At 48.9% G+C, this 19,230-nt stretch overlaps 1 protein-coding gene across 1 annotated transcript in view; it reads left to right on the top strand.

The window, feature by feature from the left end:
- The window catches only part of LOC149370273 (uncharacterized), a 65,451-nt gene that overhangs the window by 34,722 nt on the left and 11,499 nt on the right, over nucleotides 1-19,230 (top strand). Inside the window, exon 9 of the mRNA XM_089582912.1 lies at nucleotides 1,806-1,952. Coding sequence (XP_089439038.1) covers nucleotides 1,806-1,952 — 147 coding nt within the window. The remainder of the gene's footprint in view (nucleotides 1-1,805; nucleotides 1,953-19,230) is intronic.

A 19,230-nucleotide genomic window follows, 5' to 3' on the forward strand; every position in this document is an offset into this window, starting at 1 on the left:
TTTGCTAGTAACGCACTAAAATGCTCTGCAGGACATGTAGACATGTTTATTCAGGATAATCTTATAGATATTAGTTGTAATGAATGAAATCTTACAGCACCAATCTGGCCTGTCGGATTTCCTCTTCTTACGCGGATTTTTCGGTGGCAGCGGGACTTCATCGCTGTCATCACTCGACAAGGCACTTAGGTGGGCTCGTTCCTCGTTCTCATTACCATTGGACTCCGAATTCACAAGCAATTTTGAAGTTCTTCGTCCGTCGAAGTGCGGACGAGTGGGGCACATTGCCTCACACGGCTCCTGTGCGGAAACCAAAACGAAGCGACTGGGATGCGACGGATGTCGAAACATGCGCGCTATCTGTTGTGTAAAATTTGCCCTACAAGATCTATGAGTTTATAGCGTTTCTCCATAGATGACGCTACATGTTTGCATCGTTTATTTTTACACGAGTATTATCGGGAGCGGCAGGGGGTGAGTTAAAAAGCCAAAACGAGTTAACTCGGGAGAGGCAGGGGGTGTGTATATCTGGTAGCCCGAGTTATCTCGGGAGTGGCAGATTAAGGGTTATGCAAGGTCGCATTTTAACGCGGTGGCGTTAAAGGCCCCGTTCACAAGGAAAATCCGGTGACAACACGAGCGCAGACCTGTTTCTCGCGCAGCTTTAGCATGAATCCACACCAAACCGCCCAGTTTTGTTTGCGTCATTGCTATTTTTTATACCTCATTATCCACTCCTTTTATAGACCGTGATCAGGGCTGACAGTATAAATGAATGAATGAATGAATGAATGAATGAATAAATGAATGAATTAATTAATTAATTAAATAATGAATGAATGAATGAGTTTTCTGTACTCCTTAAGGCCGGTGTCGGCGTTGTCGGCTTCGGTGCTCTGAGCGACCATGTCATGTGACCTTGCGGCGTCATTACAACGTGTCCACCGGATAGTGAGCAAACTGCCCACGGTGGCAGGTGGCAGTTAAATTGATTGGTCACTTAGGAAGAGCAACCTGGGCCGCACAAGGCCCACCGCTGGAAGCACCTGCCATCGCAGGGCAGTGGCGCATCGCTTAACCACTGCACCACTGCGCCAGCAGCGTTAAAAAGGACTCCCAGGGGTCTTGTGAATGATTGTAAAGTAGCGAATGACCTGCATGTATGAGATTTAACTCTTTACACTATGGCGTCATACTCTTAAGGCGGAGCTCAAGTGTCTCCTTCAATTTTTGTTAAGTATATGGAAATTGTACTCTCAGTCGATTTACTAGTCCCAGTGAAACTGGCCGACTGGGGTATTTTACAACCTTGTTGAGAGTAGAACGCAGACAGCTACATCGCTTGAAGCAATGCAGCTGAATATCACTTGCTCTTCTCCGAAGCTGCGAAAAGCATGGATCCTTTCTGAAGGGAGCCCGTTGTTTGCTAATATGGACAGTACTGCGCATGCTGCACTAGGGACACTAACACTTTTGAGGACAGAGGAGAATTTTTTGAGGATAAAAAAATGCGAGGAATCATCTCTCTTAGGGTCCATACCTGAATAAGTGTGCACATATTAAAGAAATAACGTTCTAGACGTCTACCACTCTGCCTTGTTACCAGATTAGGTCACGTTCATGCCTAAACATCGCATGTCGGATGCCACTTAGTTTTGCTGAGAACTGAATTGCAAGCATGGTGCCTGTATCCAATGAGTGAATAAAATGTCTTGGCAATCGGTGCTCACAGTAACATACAACAAAGGCCATACAAACTCCCGCACCGCAAGTGGGAAGAGTGTGCAAATGGCGCGTGCACGCAGAGCCTTCTGGGCAAGGCGTTCACCCCGCTGGCGCTGAGCATGGGCGTGCCGTGGCAGGACTGTGCGGACGTGGGCGAGGTCATCGGCATCAAGGTGGTGGCCAACGAGTTCATCGCCTACCACTCGCTCCTCGCCAAGAAGCTCGACGTGAGTGCCATGTGTCGCGCGTGGGGGGAAAGAGGGGTCAAACCCACTACCTCGGAGAATATCTAAGGTGTACGCAGAAAATCAAGTGTCCATTGAGAGAGTACAGCGCCACCCTTGTGTAGAGTGATCCAGCACAGCGCACCGGCCAAGAAAAGGTGACATTAGAGCTCCTTGGAAAAGTGCTCGAGCATAGCTTGCTTGCAAGTATGCGCAGCTCTAATTCATCGCCAGTGTGTGGCCTCTGTAACCCAGTAGCTGCGATGGTATGTGCCATTGCTTGCAGCGAAGTTGGTCGCCCATGCGCTCTACACAAGGATGACGCAGATTGCACTTCACGTACAACATTTTCTGCTCTCCCCGCCGCCCTCTTAATATGGCCTGGCGTTGTCGCGCTCGAACACTTTGTGGTACATGCCAACGTGTCGTACACGATTTCCCCGTCGAGGCGTCCATAGCGTTGTATCGGCATCTCTTAGCAAAATACACCGCTTCGTGGGTCTAAAAAGAAAGACAGGGCGCTGAGAGAAAGCGTTTGCGCCGAGCTTGAGATGAACAAAGGCAGCGCATAGTGAGCCGATTCCTCCGCAGACAGGACGTTTGCAATGCGTGTGCGAAGGAATCTGCTTATTCTGTTCTGCCTTTGTGCATCGCAGTGTTAACTGTTCACGCTTGCTTTCGTTTCCTTTCGCTTCAGTGGCCACGCATCAGTCGCGCTGTGCTTCCGGAATAACTACTGCCAACAAACTCACTCTCCCTCCTCTAGTATTTCTCTCCCCCACCTGCAACGGCCCCCTTCCTTTCTCCCCGTTAATGGCTGTCTACGACATCCAAATGCTTTCCTTAAGATCTAAGAGAACAACATTGCAGTTCTGGAAGTTGGCTCTGCCGATAAAAGTAATATATAAGACTTCCATATATGTGTTCATTTTTGGTGCACATTCTTCACTGCATGCTGGAAAGATACCGAGACAGAGGCAAGACACCGATGTGGGCTTGCGCATTGCCTCCAGTAGGACTTCAACGTTCAATGCCTTGCAGCACTGCCTCGTTTTTATTAACGCCCAACAGGCACTTGAGGTGTTATACGGGAAATGGCCAGAAAACTGCCGATTATTGTTGGGAGCCTCAGGGAATGACCAAACAGTCCCACTTCTCACTTCGGCTTATATTGTGGTGCGGCAGGTGTTTGAGCAGTGTGCATGCTGTTCTCGCTGGTGTACGCACGGGCGTATACTAGAGCACACGTTTCTGTGCACACTGCTTCGGCCTTTGAGTGCACTTGCACAAACATACAAAGAAGAGAACTATAATCTGTGAATAAACGGGGCAGTGCACGTGTGTGTGTACGTGTGTGCGTGCGTGTGTACGTGTGTGCGTGTGCGTGCGTGTGTGTGTGTGCGCTCGCGAGTGGTCATACAGGGTGTTTCACCAAAGACTATACAATTTTTAAAAATGGGCTTTTCGAGTTAAAAGAGCGCTTTTTCGGCATAGCATTGACGGCGGTGTAGTACAACAGAATAAAGTCAAGGCATGTTAACTAGCAGGCCGGTTAACCAATATCGGATAGTTAGCTTTTAGCTATTACTTTTAGGCTTGTTAATTATGAGAGGCGTGTAGCCCACCGTAAGTAATATCCCTATCAGTTTTTAAAATATCGAAAACGCGGCTAGCCTCGGCGCTGCAGCCCAACAAATTTTGGCTACATCGCGCCAAAATACATGCGCTTTCGAGAAGTTTGCAGGCAAAGCAACCTCTCCAGTGAATGCAAGTTGTCAAAATAGCCGAAATTTGTTGGGCCACAGCGCCGAGCGTAACCGCGTTTTCAAAATTCTAAACTGATATGGATATTTCTTACTGTGCGCTACAAGCCTCTCAATAATTGACGAGCCTAAAGGTAATAAGTCAATAAGCTGACTATTCGATATTAGTTCACCAGCCTGCCAGTTAGCACATCTTAGCTGTATTCTTATGTACAGGTGCACCAAAAGTAAAGCGGAGCACGCGATCGGTGGCCAAACTTGCCAAAAATGCATGCCAGTGCGCCCTATCCGCAGATGCCCAGCAAAGAGCGAGGGTGCGTCGGCACATCCGGCTGACCCACCTCGACGATCTCATGCCCGCCTCATCGTCGGGTCGAACGAAGCCGCTCCGGTACCGTCTCTGCTCGCCAGGGGCGCTTTCAGAGCTTTGTCAGGAATGGCACCATTTTCAATCAGCGTGCCCGCCGTGGTGCGCGCTTCACTTGGCAGCGAGTTTGTTGGATATGGAGCATAGACGCTTCTGCATCGGTTTCACGAGTGCGCTAAAAATTGTTGCCTAAAGGGAACGCATGAAGAAAAGAATAGCATGCATATACTGGCCCCGTTGTCTTTATGCTTCAAATATATGATCAACGCCATAGCAAACGAGGCAATACAAGACGACATGCTTCAACAGAAATTCTCTCTTTTACACTGGAGAAAGCAGTTAAACAAATTTTCTTCGAAAATAATGTTGTCTCTGCTTCATTCATCCTCGATCGGTTATTATTTTATTTGGGAATACTGCAGAGTCGGCTGACTCCAAGCGGGAGTGGACACAAAAAAAAACAAATACAAGAATCAAGAATACAAGAATACACGCGTACAAGAATACAAGAATACACGAATACAAGAATACAAGAAACAATACAAGAATACAAGTACAACTTCACCCCAGCATTTTCAGGTTTTTAACGAACTCTTGCGCACTGGGACTGTCAACAATATTCCTAGGTAATTTATTCCAAGCGCGTATGGTTCTCGGAAAAAATGAATACTTAAAGGTATCGTTTAGGGGGCTATATTCACGAATCATTTTCCCGTTATCAAAACGCGAGCTTGTGCGTAGTGTGTGAGGGGTAATGAAATTATGATTGTTGATGTCTATTATATTGTTATATATTAAATACAAGTATTTTAATCTGCATTCGGAACGCCTCTCTCGTAGTGTCTCGAGACCAAGATAATCAATCATTTCTGTCACGCTGTCAGTGCGTTTATATTTATTGCAAATGAATCTAGCCGCGGTTCTTTGAACCCTTTCTAATTTGGAAATATTTTTCTTTGTATAAGGGTCCCATAGACACGAGGCATACTCCAGATATGGCCGAACCAACGCTTTATAGGCTGCTAGTTTCACGTGCATGGGGGCTTTTGAAAGCTTGCGTCTAATAAACCAGAGAGATTTAAAGGCTTTGGTGCAGACTGTATTAATATGAAAATCCCAACTCAGATTGTGTGTAATAGTAACTCCGAGGTATTTAACAGACGGCGTTTCCTTAAGTGCAGTGCCATTTACAGAATAAGAATGTTGTAAAACGGTTTTGTTCCTGGATATGCGGAGGACTAAGCACTTATCAGCATGTAAAAACATGTTCCAATTTGCGCACCAACCTGAAACGTCAGCAAGGGCTTTGTGAAGTTTAATTTGGTCAGTTGCACATTTAACAGAGGTGTAAAGAACGCAGTCATCTGCGAAAAGCTTCTCTGTGTATGACTTTTACGATATCATTAACATAAATAAGGAATAAAATCGGTCCCAGAACCGAGCCTTGTGGTACCCCTGATGTCACCTGCAGTGCCTCCGAGCAGTAGTAGTAGTAGTGAAAACATTTATTATTTTTTTTTTCAAAAGGAAGAGTTAGGGAGTAGGGGGATGGGGATAGATAGATGTGGAGCTTCAGTGGTCGGTCTTCCCTAGTCCAGGATCCCGTTGGCCTCCGCCGCTGCCTTGGCCCTCGTCACCAGCATAAGCTGTGTGCTCGGGTCGGAGTCAGCCAGGAGGGCCTCCCACTGCTCTAGACTAGGGCTATTTACCTTTGGTAGTAAAGGGCTTTTTTCGCAGCCCCAGGTGGCGTGGTACGTTGTGGCGTAGCCCCCACACCACACGCACTCTTTCGCGTATCTGTACTTGTCAACTTGGACGTACTGATACCTGTTTTCTAGGTAAGCCCTAATGAACTCGATAAGTTTGATATTTATTCCCATGTCGTAAAGTTTCTGTAATAATTTATTATGTGGCACTTTATCAAATGCTTTCGCATAGTCTAAAAATATAGCATCAATATGTTCTTTGTTATTAATCGCGAGTGAAAAATCATGGCATGCACTAAGGAGCTGCGTTACAGTCGACAAACCACGCCGAAACCCGTGCTGTGCGTCTGATAACAGTTTGTTTTCTTCGAGAAATACGGTCAAGTGTCGGCAGATTATATGTTCCAATATTTTGCAACTAGTTGAGGTCAAGGAAATTGGACGGTAATTGGATACACTCAGGCGATCAGTTGACTGAATATGGGAATGATACGAGCACCCCTCTAGTCTGCCTGAAGAGAACACTGTGCTAGTGACGCCTTAAAAATGAGGAACAAGTAATGCGAAATCCATTCCGCGTAACGGTGCAGGAAAACTGTAGGAATGTTATCGGGGCCACCCGATATTTTAGCGTCAAGGTTAAGGAGCAAGTTTAAAATACCTTCCCGACTCACAATGACATCAGGCATAGAAGAAAAATACCCAGCAGGCTCGGTAACAAGATGACTATCCTTCTGGGCGTATACGGATTGAAAGTACCTGTTAAATTCATCGGCAACTGGTTTTGCCTCTGAGACTGGGCAGCCGTCAACCATCAACGAAATACTATTGGATTTGGTGCCACCTATATACCTCCAAAATTTCCCTGGTGCTTCATTCATGAAATTGCCTGAAGTTGTAGTTAAGAAAGTGTCCTTAGCCTTTATGACCTCAGTTTTCAGCGCTGCGCTTAGAGTGTTAATAGCAGGGTCTCGAGACCGACCTGATCGTCTCATTCTCTTAAGCTTTCTTTTCATGTGTATGGTCTGTCTCGTAACCCAGGGGTTTTGTTTCTTTTTCTTAATCCTGTCAAGAACAAACATGGCAATACAATGAAGACAAATTTGCTTGAATTTACACCACAAAACATTCACATCTACGTCAACATTAAAACCGTCCAAATTCATTTCTAAACAGTCCAGGATGCTCTCATCGTCTGCCCTGTTGAAATCTTTCACAACAATCACAGGCTTGCTTTTGCCACAAAACCTTTCAAAGGAAAAGGTGCCAAATACTAAGTTGTGATCAGAGAGCCCGTTCATGACATCAACAGTGTCACATTTGACAGCGGAACTTATAAACAATAAATCAAGAATATGCCTAGTGGTTGCAGTTATTCTGGTAGGGTCAGTAACAATTTGAGCTAGACCACAAGAAAATGCAGTGTTCAAAAGAATCTCTGAGTGCCTAACATTCATGCCCATGGTATTCATGGTTGACCAATCGAAGTTCGCAAATTGAAATCCCGAGCTAAGAAAAACTTTACGTGCTCACCCCGGAAACGCTGTACATAATCGTAGAGTTGCTCGAGAAATGCAAGCTCTGCCGTAGGAGGGCGGTATACAACACCGAGAGCTATAGAGTTACCGTAAAAATTAATTTTACAAAAGATGCTTTCATGTTTAGGAATAGCTGGCAAAATTGTCACATTAATGTTTTCCTTAACTACAATAGCAACTCCACCCCCTCGGGATTGTCTGTCACATCTAAATATTTTATACGATGGGGGGATGATTTCATTATCGAGCACACCGGCGTGCAACCAGGTCTCCGTCAGCAGCGTGACATGCGGGTCAAGGTCATAGAGCAGCGCTTCAAATCCGACGCTTTTATTCACGATACTCTGCACATTTAAAGAAAGTAACCTTAGTTGACAAGTGTTATTTCCTGGTCATTTGGGTGCCCCGTTTGCGGCCATTCGCCGGGTTCTCACTCGATTATTTTGACGCAAAGCCTGGTTTTCGTTATCTTGTGCAATGCGGTCGTCTGAATCTGCACCGGGCCCCAACAAGCTCCTGTCTTCCGTTTTTTTTCCTCATCCCACACGTACGTCACCTTGTTGAGAACTAGCTTATCGTACTTCAGATACGCTTTATCTTCAGGCGTGAGAGTGTCTTTAACGGACGACCATAGCTGCTTTCTTATTTTTTGGATTCTGAATGAATAATCCTCCGACAACGAATAATCAGTGCCCTTTAGTTTCTTTGCATTTCTCAGGAGCTCCATTTTTTCATTGAAATCAAAAAACCGCATTATCACTGGGCGCGTTTTGTCTGGCCCCCTTCTTCCCAATCTGTGTATGCGCTCAAGACTGTTTACTTTTATTCCCAGTTTCGTTTCAAATATTTCTGTCAAAACAACATCCCTGAGCGATACCACAGTTTCGGATGCAGATTCAGCGATTCCGTAAACGATTAAGTTATTGCGCCGATTTCTGTTCTCAAGATCATCGATTTTTTTTAGTAGAAATTCAGTCTGCTCACTGAACTTCGAAACCCGACGCTCACATTCTTCCACCCTTTCTACGGTCTCTGAAAACGACAGCAGCTTCTGCTCAATAGAAGCGAGCCTTCTGTTAGTTTCAGCAACATGACTTTCCAAGCTTTCCCGTATAGTCTTAAGCTCATTTGAGGCCTCCTGTTGATTGGCAAGAATAGCTGCCAGCTGTTCAGAAACCGCAGGGCCAGGGCCAGCGTTCATTTCTACATCCCCACTTAACAGAAGAACAATAAAGCACAAAGAGTCAAAACAACTCGCGACACATTCACACAACACCCTTGGGCAAGGGACTACAACCAGACACAAGGAATCGCTCTTAAAGTCGTGACTACTTGATTTTCTACTAACCTGCGCAAAAAAGACGACCCAGGTTAGCAGCGTCTGTATTCTTTGGTTGGTTCCTTGCCCACTGGTGAAAAAAGCTTGAGGGGCGGTGCCGGACGGCTCGGGTGATGACGATGTTGCTCCGATGTACCTTTGCAGAACAGGAAAATGTCCGAAACTCGAGGCACTTCTTCCAGCCCGCAAGCTATCACTGCCGTCGAGCGAGACAACTTGTACTTGATGAAGCTTGAAGATTGGTGATGGATTGCCAATGTGGAATTCTTGAAATGTCACCGGCTCATTGCACGCAGCAAGAACCTGCGCAAAAAAGACGATCCAGGTTAGCCGCGTCTGCATACTTTGGTTGGTCCCTTGCCCACTTTGAGTATTTTGAATATTTTGAGTATTTGGGTATTTTGAGCATCTATATATATCATAAAGAGAACACAGCAAATACATGCATACTATTCTGTTTTTCATTTGTTCCCTAGTTGGAAGCAAATTTTGGACCGAACCTGCCAAACTGATGCACTAGCTTTTATACTCCATAGCTCAACAAGCTCGTCATCAAGTGAAGCGCAAACCACGGCGGTCACGCAGACTGAAAATGATGCCGTTCCTGACGGGGAAGAAATCGCACGCAGCCGAAGTTCAGCTTTCCTGCACGATGCGGGCAAACATTAAACCCTTGCTTGAAGCACTACAAGCGCTTCTGGCGAGCAGCGATGGCAGCAGCGTGGCAACGATGGTGCCGGCGATAAGGCGAGTATCAGATCATCGAGATGGGTCAGCCGGATGTGCCGACGCCTTTCCGCTCTCAGCTGGGCACCTGCTGATAGAGCGCACTGGCATGCAGTTTTGACCAGTTTGGCCGCCGCTCGAGGGCTCCGTTTTACTTTTGGTGCACCTGTACTAGCTGACAATGCTGTGTCGCAAAAAGCACTCTTCAAACTAAAAAGAAAAACATTTTTAAAAATTGTGCAAAGGCTTTGGTGAAACACTCTATATATAGCGCGTGATCGAGTTTTGTTTTATTAGACTTTCCTTATACAGGGTGGGACGGATAACGGGAACGGGCAGGGTTGACTGTGTAAACTCACCTGGCTATGTCCACTACTATGTTTAAAACTGTCTCAAAAGCGATATTTATGTAAAATAATAAGATGAAACGTGGCGGAGCTCTCCATAAAATGTCTTCCGAGTATATTATGCAAATACGTTCGACGTTGAGAGGTCCTCATTCTAGATTCAAAGAGGCTTTATGCAGCGACGTTAGACGCAGAGCATCCGTTGGCGACTCCACTCTGACGCAAGGCACATATCAGCTCTCAGGGGAATGTCTTGTCTCAGTGCGTTCTCCGTCACTAGAGAGGATTGGAAAGCTGAAATAAAAAATTGCTGAAAGCTCGCAGGAGGATGCCTTGACAGCCGAGGCATTAGTAAAAAGATGCATTGCACTTTCCGTAGGAAACGTACGTGAAAGTTTGGTGCTCATTCAGTTGACACGTGTAAGATAGAGAGAGATTTCTGTAAGATCTGGTTTCACATGCGCTGGTTCACGTACAGAGCGAGATTTTAACTGTACTATATAGCTGTACGGGACCGTAATGCTAAAAAGCTATAAAAAGCTGCGAAATGTGCCCTCCAGTCAGCCATTAATTATGCGTTGTGTACTGCAAACGTTGCTCATTTACTGGCTCTGCACATTGTATGGAGTTTTTGGCGCTACGCCTGCACTGCCTTCAGTTCGAGCTCGATCTGTCACTCGTGGCTGTAGAACTACAGACTTTGAAAGCTGATCTCTTCATGGTTTATGGCAATTGCGAAAGTCAGCCACCTCTGTTGCGGTTCTTTTTCGTTCCCGAGACTATGCCTAAGGCATGCCCTGAAAAGCTTTTTTCGCGTAGCCAAAAGAAAGCCGAAATTTGTCGCGACGTATTTTACGCCAGAAATTTTCTCGTTCAGATATGAACGTGCATGGGGCTTATGTAGATTTTCATGAGTGATGCTAGCAAACCACATCATGTATTTTTTGTTTCGTAAATCAGGCTGCATCGCTATGCATCTATGTAGCACACGTAACGGAACGTAGCATAGTGCACAGTTAGGTACAGGGTTGCTGAAGAGTCTCCATGACACAGGGCATATATATGCACATGCCCTTCACGCTTCACGCACATACTTCGCGCTGTATATGCACATAGTTACGGCGCCTATGAAACTACTAAAGTCATCACGGGTCAGTATTCCTTTTACCCTTTAGAAATTGACCTCCCAGGGTTTCGTTAATGTCCTTCTACGGGGCTCAACAACGGGCCCTCTGGTCAGTGAACTTAATGACCAGCCCTATGAATTGCGTAATTCTACACATAAGAATATGTACATTATTTCTTTCTCAAAGATATACAGCCCAAGGGGTTTCCTTCCAAGCCGTGTTGCGGACTCTTAAGCAGATTTGACAGTCCTAAGCTTGGGAGGGTTGAGGACTTGAGTTCCTCCCGCCATCGTGATATTAGGGTCCCTAAGTATGCAAGAGCAGCCACGCTGTAGGGCTCAGAAGTAGACCCCTTGAGATGTATGCTTTTTGCAAAAAACTGTAAGCACACATTTAGTACCCTCTCCATCCTGTAGTGCGACGTCACTAGTGTGCGGTCAGACTTCGTGTTTCGTATTCGAGCATGCAACAAAGGATGCCAAGCTCTTGCTAAAAGAGACTGGTTAAATAACTTTCTAAACAAAGTAGGATTTGTGGAAGTAAACCTTTTAATGAATATGGGCGACTAGAGCGAGCTTCCGATGGTTTGGTTTACTCGTGCAAGTAGACATGCTTGTTGTTGTTGTTGCCATGTTAATCTCATTTGTTCGTGACCAGTCTGGTGTTCATTCATGGGTAGAATAAAACAAAATACAATAGAACGATTTCTAGAGCGCAGATAAGAGGTGGCCGCCGCGGTGGCTCAGCGGTTATGGTGCTCGGCTGCTGACCCGAAAGACGCGGGTTCGATCCCGGCCGCGGCGGCTGGAATTTCTTTGGAGGAGAAATTCTAGAGGCCCGTGTACTGTGCGATGTCAGTGCACGTTAAAGAACCCCAGGTGGTCGAAATTTCCGGAGCCCTTCACTACGGCGTCTCTCATAGCCTTAGTCGCTTTGGGACGTTAAACCCCATAAAACCAAAAACCAAGCAGATAAGAGGTGAATGAAGGTGTGTCGCTCATGTTGAGCTTATTTCTTACTGTTTCGAAATTTCTTTCGAACTATCCGTTTGTCTGCTGTCATGATGAGGACGTAGCATTGATCTGGTAACGCGCCCTGCCGGCGGCTGAGGGCACTCACTAGCGGGAAGGGTCACATGTCCATAACAAACTACACAAAACAAGCTTAACAGCTCAAGTAGCAACAAGAGACGTGCAGAAAAGTTTATGATAGGCTAGGGGCGTCGGCACGCTGTGCAATGCTGAAAATGATGGTACGGCAGAAACGCAGGCAAAAGAAAAAAAAGAAAATGGCAATGCAAATAAGGAGTTGAACTTAACACCGGAGAAAGCCACCTGCCTACTTACTGCCTTCCTGGAAGGCTGGCAGTATTAAATTCAAAAGTTAACTTTTTAAGCATTATTAGTAGCTATCTGATTGCAATTAGAGATTGGTAGCCGGCCGTTAGTAATAGCCATATAAGTTATTAAAATTTCGAAAACGATATTACCTTCGCCGCTCTGGCTCAACTAATTTCGTCTACATCGTGCCAAAATAGATGGACTTTCGGAAACCAGGCAGGGAAATAAACCCCTCCAATGCACGTAACTAGTCTAAATAGCCAAATTTTGTCACAGCGCCGAGGGTAACCGCGTTTTCGAAATTCTAAGAACTGGTATTGCTGCTGATAACGACCGGCTAGAAATATATAATTGGAACCGGGTCCTATCGGTAATAGTTAAAAAGTCGACTATCTGAATTTAGTTCAACACTTTACTAGTTAACATGATTCGCCTCTTAATTGACGGCCGTTAAACTGGAATTACTATGCCACAAAAAGCTTCGCCTTACCTCAGCGATGGTGTTTTAAAAAAATTGTACCTAAAAAAAGACCCAGTACGAACTTTTATTTATGTTTCGGGCTACGCCTTTGGTCGCATGATTTATATTGTCGCGAGTGGAAGAAAAAGACGAGTAGCGATTGCGGCGCGCCGACGACGACGTTGCTGCTGGTGGACCTGCCTGTTTTTGTTCTGTGCTCTCTGTCTTCACCCGTTCTCGCCGCCGGCCTGTACGTCAAGCCGTGACATTTGGTGGAGGTGCGGGGTAACGCATCTCATGCAGCGCACCCCGCCTCGTAGTTCGAGCCCCGTCCTAAGTCCTGGCCGTCGAGTTTTCTTGGAGGAGCCCTCGGCAGAAACTGAGACTCGCGCTAGCCGACGTCAGCAAGGCCAAGCGCCGGAATTCGGACTCTTGCCCGAGGGATCGCGGACATCTAGGACAGCCAACGTCACCATGGCGTCCCAGTCACAACAAACCGACCCCGCGATTGCGTCGAGGATCGTCTACGTGCCTGTCACTCCAAGATCTGTCGTCCCGTTCCGTGGCGATGGCCTCGACGATGTTGAAGACTGGGTCCAGCACTATGAAAGAGTAGCTCGACATAACGGGTGGACTCCCGACCAATGCCTGCAGAATCTGTACTTCTCCCTGGAAGCCACAGCAAAGTATTGGTTTGAGAACCATGAGGCTTCTTTAACATCATGGGAGACATGCAAGAGCGAACTGGTGCGCACGTTCGCGAACCAACACCGGCGACAGCAAGCAGATCTGCTCCACGCTCGCATCCAGGGACCCACCGAAAGCGTCAGGAGCTTCGTCGAAGACGTGCTGCGTCTGAGTGCCCGCGCCGACCCGCGGGCTACTGAGGAGAAAAAGGTACGGGCGTTGATGAGGGGTGTCCGGAATGACATCTTTGGAGGCCTCATACGCAATCCTCCGACCACAGTAGCCGGATTTGTCGCCGAAGCTACAAATATCGAGCACGCATTGGCGACAAGAACCAGTCACTTTCAGAGACTGAGCGCCCTTCCTGCCGTCTCAAGTCTTGCCTCGTCTGGCCTGGGCGGAGTTGGTCTAGCCGATGCTCGAGAAATAATTCGCGACGTCATCCGCGAGGAGCTGAAAAAGCTCTTCCCTTCTCCTGAGCAGCCCGCCTCTGTCTCCATCGCGTCGGCCGTTCGCGAGGAACTGCGACACACGCTGGCGCCAGAAGACGTCCCAATTGTAGCTGCAGCCGACCCACCAACTCTGAGCTACGCCGCCGCAGTTCGTCGTCCGCCTCCCGCCCATCGCCAAGTCCAGAGCGCTCCCGATTCTGGCCTTCAACGTCGCGAGTTCCTGCACCCGTCTGATGCCCGCCTGGGACCGCCGAGACGCAGGAAGACCGACATCTGGAGGACTGCGGACCGGCGACCATTGTGTTTTCACTGCGGTGAGCCTGACCACATGTATCGCTCCTGTCCATACCGCGAGCTTGGCCTAAGGGGTTTTAACCGGGCTGATCCGTGCCCCCGCTACGGTGAACAGCCCCGCGACATACAAGACTACCTTCGACGTTCTCCATCACCGGTTATAGCTTCTCCTCGCACCTCCCGGTCGCCGCCACCTCGCCGCCCACCATCCCCTTCTCGCGGGTCTCGCCGTGAGAGCCTTTCGCCACTTCGGGAAAACTGAGTACGGCGACGCCTGGAGGTGGCGTTGCCGGAGTCGCACGAAGTAAAGAACCTCCGCCTACGTTGGAATGTCCCAGCTCGACCGATGGCATCCTTGGAAGCGCGAATCGTTTTGTAACCTCTAGCAATGTGCACATTCTGATCGACGGACGCGACGTAACGGCGCTTGTGGACACCGGCGCCGATTACTCGGTCTTCAGCGGAAGTTTCTCTCGGCGTCTTCGCAAGGTTACCACCCAGTGGGACGGACCGCCCATACGTACCGCGGGAGGCCACATCGTAAACCCTGTTGGCAAGTGCACTGCCCGCGTCGAGATCCACGGTGAGACGTGCCCCGCCACATTCGTGATATTGGAGAATTGCTCTAAAGATGTTATTCTGGGCATGGATTTTCTCCGTGAATATGGCGCCGTAATCGACATAGGGCAGAACAGGTTGACCCTCCGCGCACGTTCTTCATCGCCAGTACCGCCTCGGGCCACAGGCTTTGCGATGAAAGTTGATGCCGACCATGTCCACTTGCCGCCGTTGTCGACAGTTTTCCTGCCGGTCCGAGCCGATACAACAGCATGTGGAGAAGGCGTTCTGGAAGGCAGTGTCCAGCTGTTACTTACGCGTGGCATTGGTGTTGCGCGAGGGGTCGCAAATGTTCGACGAGGGTGTGCCAACATCTTCGTGACCAACTTCAGGAACGAGCCGCAGCACCTGACAAAAGGGTCAGTTATAGCCCAAATGGAAGAACTTAGCGGCGTTCGTGAAGCTGTTGCGCTGCCTACAGAGGCGGCCCCGCCCGAGTCTCGAGACCCTGCAACGTTGCCCCTGGATATCGACCCCAAACTTGAGCCTTCCCAAACACGTGAACTGCTCTATCTTTTGCATCGGTACAATAACTGTTTCGCGACGACATCCCGAGTTCGCCAGACACCCGTCGCCAAGCATCGAATTATTGTCGACACCGCAACGCACCCGATTCGTCAGCCGCCGTACCGCGTTTCCTTGAAGGAAAGGGAAACCATACAGGAGCAAGTGCGCGAAATGATAAAGGACGACGTCATCCAATCATCCAACAGTCCGTGGTCCGCACCTGTAGTACTAGTGAAGAAAAAAGACGGGACCCTACGATTTTGCGTCGACTACCGGCGACTCAACAAGGTGAACAAGAAGGACGTGTATCCACTACCACGCATCGACGACACCCTAGACCGTCTTCGTCATGCCCGCTATTTTTCGTCCATCGACTTGAAGAGTGGATACTGGCAAATTGAAGTGGATGAGCGCGACCGCGAAAAGACTGCATTTATAACCCCGGATGGCCTCTACGAGTTTAAGGTGATGCCGTTTGGCCTGTGTACAGCGCCCGCGACATTTCAACGAGTCATGGATACTGTGCTCGCCGGTCTAAAGTGGCAGACATGTCTCGTGTATCTGGATGACGTTGTCATCTTCTCAAGCACTTTCGCAGACCATCTGGTGCGTCTTGAAGCGGTTCTTCAAGCTCTTCTGAACGCCGGACTCACGCTCAAGCCTTCGAAGTGCCGGTTCGCATACAGTGAACTAAAGTTCCTTGGTCACATCGTCAGCCAAGTGGGTGTGAAGCCAGACCCCGAGAAAACGGCCGCCGTCGCATCCTTCCCTCCACCGTCGGACAAGAAGACCGTCAGAAGCTTTCTTGGTCTCTGCGCATACTTCCGACGTTTCGTACGGAACTTTGCCCAGATCGCGGCGCCACTTTACCGCCTGACGAAGGATAACGTTGTCTTTGAGTGGACCGAGGAGCAACAATCAGCATTCCGCCAATTAAAACACGCCCTTGCAACATCCCCCATACTAGGCCATTTTGATCAAGACGCCGACACTGAACTCCACACGGACGCCAGCAACAAAGGACTAGGAGCAGTGCTGGTGCAATTCCAGGACGGCGCTGAGAGGGTTATTGCGTATGCCAGCCGAGCTCTTTCGCAGGCGGAGGGCAATTACTCGACAACTGAGAAAGAGTGCCTCGCTGTCATCTGGGCCATCACCAAATTCCGGCCCTATCTGTACGGTCGTCCTTTTCGTGTCGTCACCGATCACCATTCGCTGTGCTGGCTCGCCAATATTAAGGATCCAGCAGGCCGCCTTGCTCGGTGGAGCCTTCGGCTACAGGAGTACGACGTCACCATCACCTACAAGTCCGGCCGCAAACACCATGATGCTGACTGCTTGTCTCGAGCCCCCGTGGAGCCGGCACCGGGAGGCGAAAATGACGAAGAGGACGGCTTCCTTGGGGCATTGGACATGGCAGATATGGCTGCTCGGCAACGCAGTGATCCTCAGCTTGATCAGCTGATGGCGCACTTGGAAGGCCACGAAGCTGCGGTGCCTCGCATTTTCCAGCGCATACTGCCGACATTCAAGATAATGCATGGTGTATTGTACAAGCAGAACTTCGACAGCAGCCCGAGGTCGTGGCTCCTTGTTGTGCCGGAAGACCTGCGCGCCGAGGTCGCCCAAGCTTGCCATGACGATCCTACAGCTGGTCACCTTGGCTACAGCCGAACACTTTCACGTATTCGAGAACGGTACTACTGGCCGACACTTCCTAAGTACGTCCGTCACTACATAAGAACTTGTCGAGAGTGTCAAAGGCGCAAAACACCGCCCATACGACCGGCTGGCCTTCTCCAACCACTCGAACCACCGCCTGTTCCGTTCCACACTGTCGGAATGGATTTTCTTGGTCCATTTCCAACGTCGCGGTCGGGCAACAAGTACGTTATCATAGCGACGGACTACCTAACACGATACGCGGAGTCCCGAGCACTTCCGTCGGCGACAGCTGTTGAGGCAGCCCAATTTTTTATTGAGTGCATTGTGCTCCGTCACGGTGCCCCTGCCGTTTTGATCACTGACCGGGGTGCCGCGTTTCTGGCCAAGCTCACACAGGAGATCCTCCGTCTCAGCTGCACCAGCCACCGCCGAACTACTGCGTACCATCCGCAAACGAATGGGCTGACGGAGCGGCTGAACAAGACCATGGCCGACATGATCGCCATGTACGTGGATGTCGCCCACCGCAGTTGGGACGCGGTACTGCCCTACGTTACATTCGCTTATAATACCGCTGTCCAGGAGACGACAGGTATGTCCCCTTTCCAGCTGGTACATGGAAGACAGGTCACCACGATGCTTGACGCTATGCTACCGCACGAGCCACCTGTCGACGTCGCCGATGATGCCCGACTAGTCTGCGAGCGCGCAGAAGAAGCTCGGCAACTCGCCAGACTCCGTACCCTACATCAACAACATGCCGACGCTCGTCGGTACAATCTCCGTCGACGCGACGTCCATTATTACCCTGGAGACAAGGTCTGGGTGTGGACACCGGTGCGCCGTCGAGGTCTCTCCGAAAAACTCATGAAGCGCTACTTCGGCCCGTATACAGTTGTTCGCCGCCTCGGTGAACTTAATTACGAGGTGCTGCCCGAAGGAACCCGACCGTCATCACGTCGTTCACCCCGCCCTGAAATAGTGCACGTAGTGCGGCTTAAACCGTATTACGCGCGATGATCGCCTGGACCCGAACTGATTTTACCACTCCCTTTTACACTGGCCAGCAGGAGTTGCTGGGCGCGTGTGTGGTTTTCCTTCCTGTGCTCTTGCTTCCGTGCTAGCATCGGGACGATGCTTCTTTATAGGGGGAGGTAGTGTCGCGAGTGGAAGAAAAAGACGAGCAGCGATTGCGGCGCGCCGACGACGACGTTGCTGCTGGTGGACCTGCCTGTTTTTGTTCTGTGCTCTCTGTCTTCACCCGTTCTCGCCGCCGGCCTGTACGTCAAGCCGTGACAATATATGACAGGAAATAAATTAGGAGTGCATTACGAGTGCAGCATGTTTGTACCCTTGTAAGTACGCAGTGTTCAAACTCGGGCTATGATTTATTAAAGAAAATCGTGCACTAAAGAGTGCTTGAAGGCGAGCTGAAGGAACATCGTAAACTACTGGCTGCAGCAGGAAACGGCGATAAACACGAGGAAGGCGACTGAACAAAACGTTTATTTCCCTGCGCCTTCCTCATCCTTCGCTTCCCAGTGCGCTGCAAGTCCGTCGTAAAGCAGTTCTTTAGAACCCTTGCTTGGGGCATGCAGGTCACACATTTTTTATAACGAAGGCTGTCGGGACGAGGGTTGTCGTAGTTGTACGCGAATAAAGGTTGTCGTTGTCTACAAGGTGAAATCGGCTGACTACACAACGGTACATTGAACATGATTGTCGTGGGGGGGGGGGGGGGTGAATGAACTATTCATGGGGCTGATTTGCACCCACAAAGAACTGAACAACGCGACGGTGACGAAAGCAGCAGATTAACGCAATTTAACGGCTATGAAGTAGTTTCGATATAAGTCGCGAAACCACCTACTGCAATATCGAACTTAGTGGAAACAGTGTCACGCGGCTACAATTCTGCCAGATAAAAAAGTAGCCTTTCGAAGCACAAACAAGTTATAGCGCTGCTTGCCGGCAGCTTGAAGCATGTACAGTACAAACAGGGCAAAGCTTCGCGGCAATATCTCTTGTACCATGACAGCTAAACGGCAACTACAAGGACAAATGAACTGCTCCTAGATCTGTGTCGTTATCTACGAAACACATGTGGAAGCAGCAGCACAAAGTGAAAACTGCCGCATAAGAATGGAGTTGGCTCGCGCTTGCATTTTCCGCGAACAAGTTCAGACAGGGCTTGTATACTACTCTCAACTTGCGGTGGTACGAAACGAGGCGGCAGCTTCCCGAACGTGCGTCGTTGGCTCGCAAGTCCGTTGGAGTGGCATGCTAGTGGAAGGCGTCACCTAGCGCTTGTAGCTTCCACTCTGTGTGCATACGTTGAGAGCCAT

Source organism: Amblyomma mixtum, chromosome 1 (genome assembly GCF_055824585.1).
Source record: "Amblyomma mixtum isolate Tamu chromosome 1, ASM5582458v1, whole genome shotgun sequence".
In the NCBI taxonomy this organism is placed as follows: Eukaryota; Metazoa; Arthropoda; class Arachnida; order Ixodida; family Ixodidae; genus Amblyomma; species Amblyomma mixtum.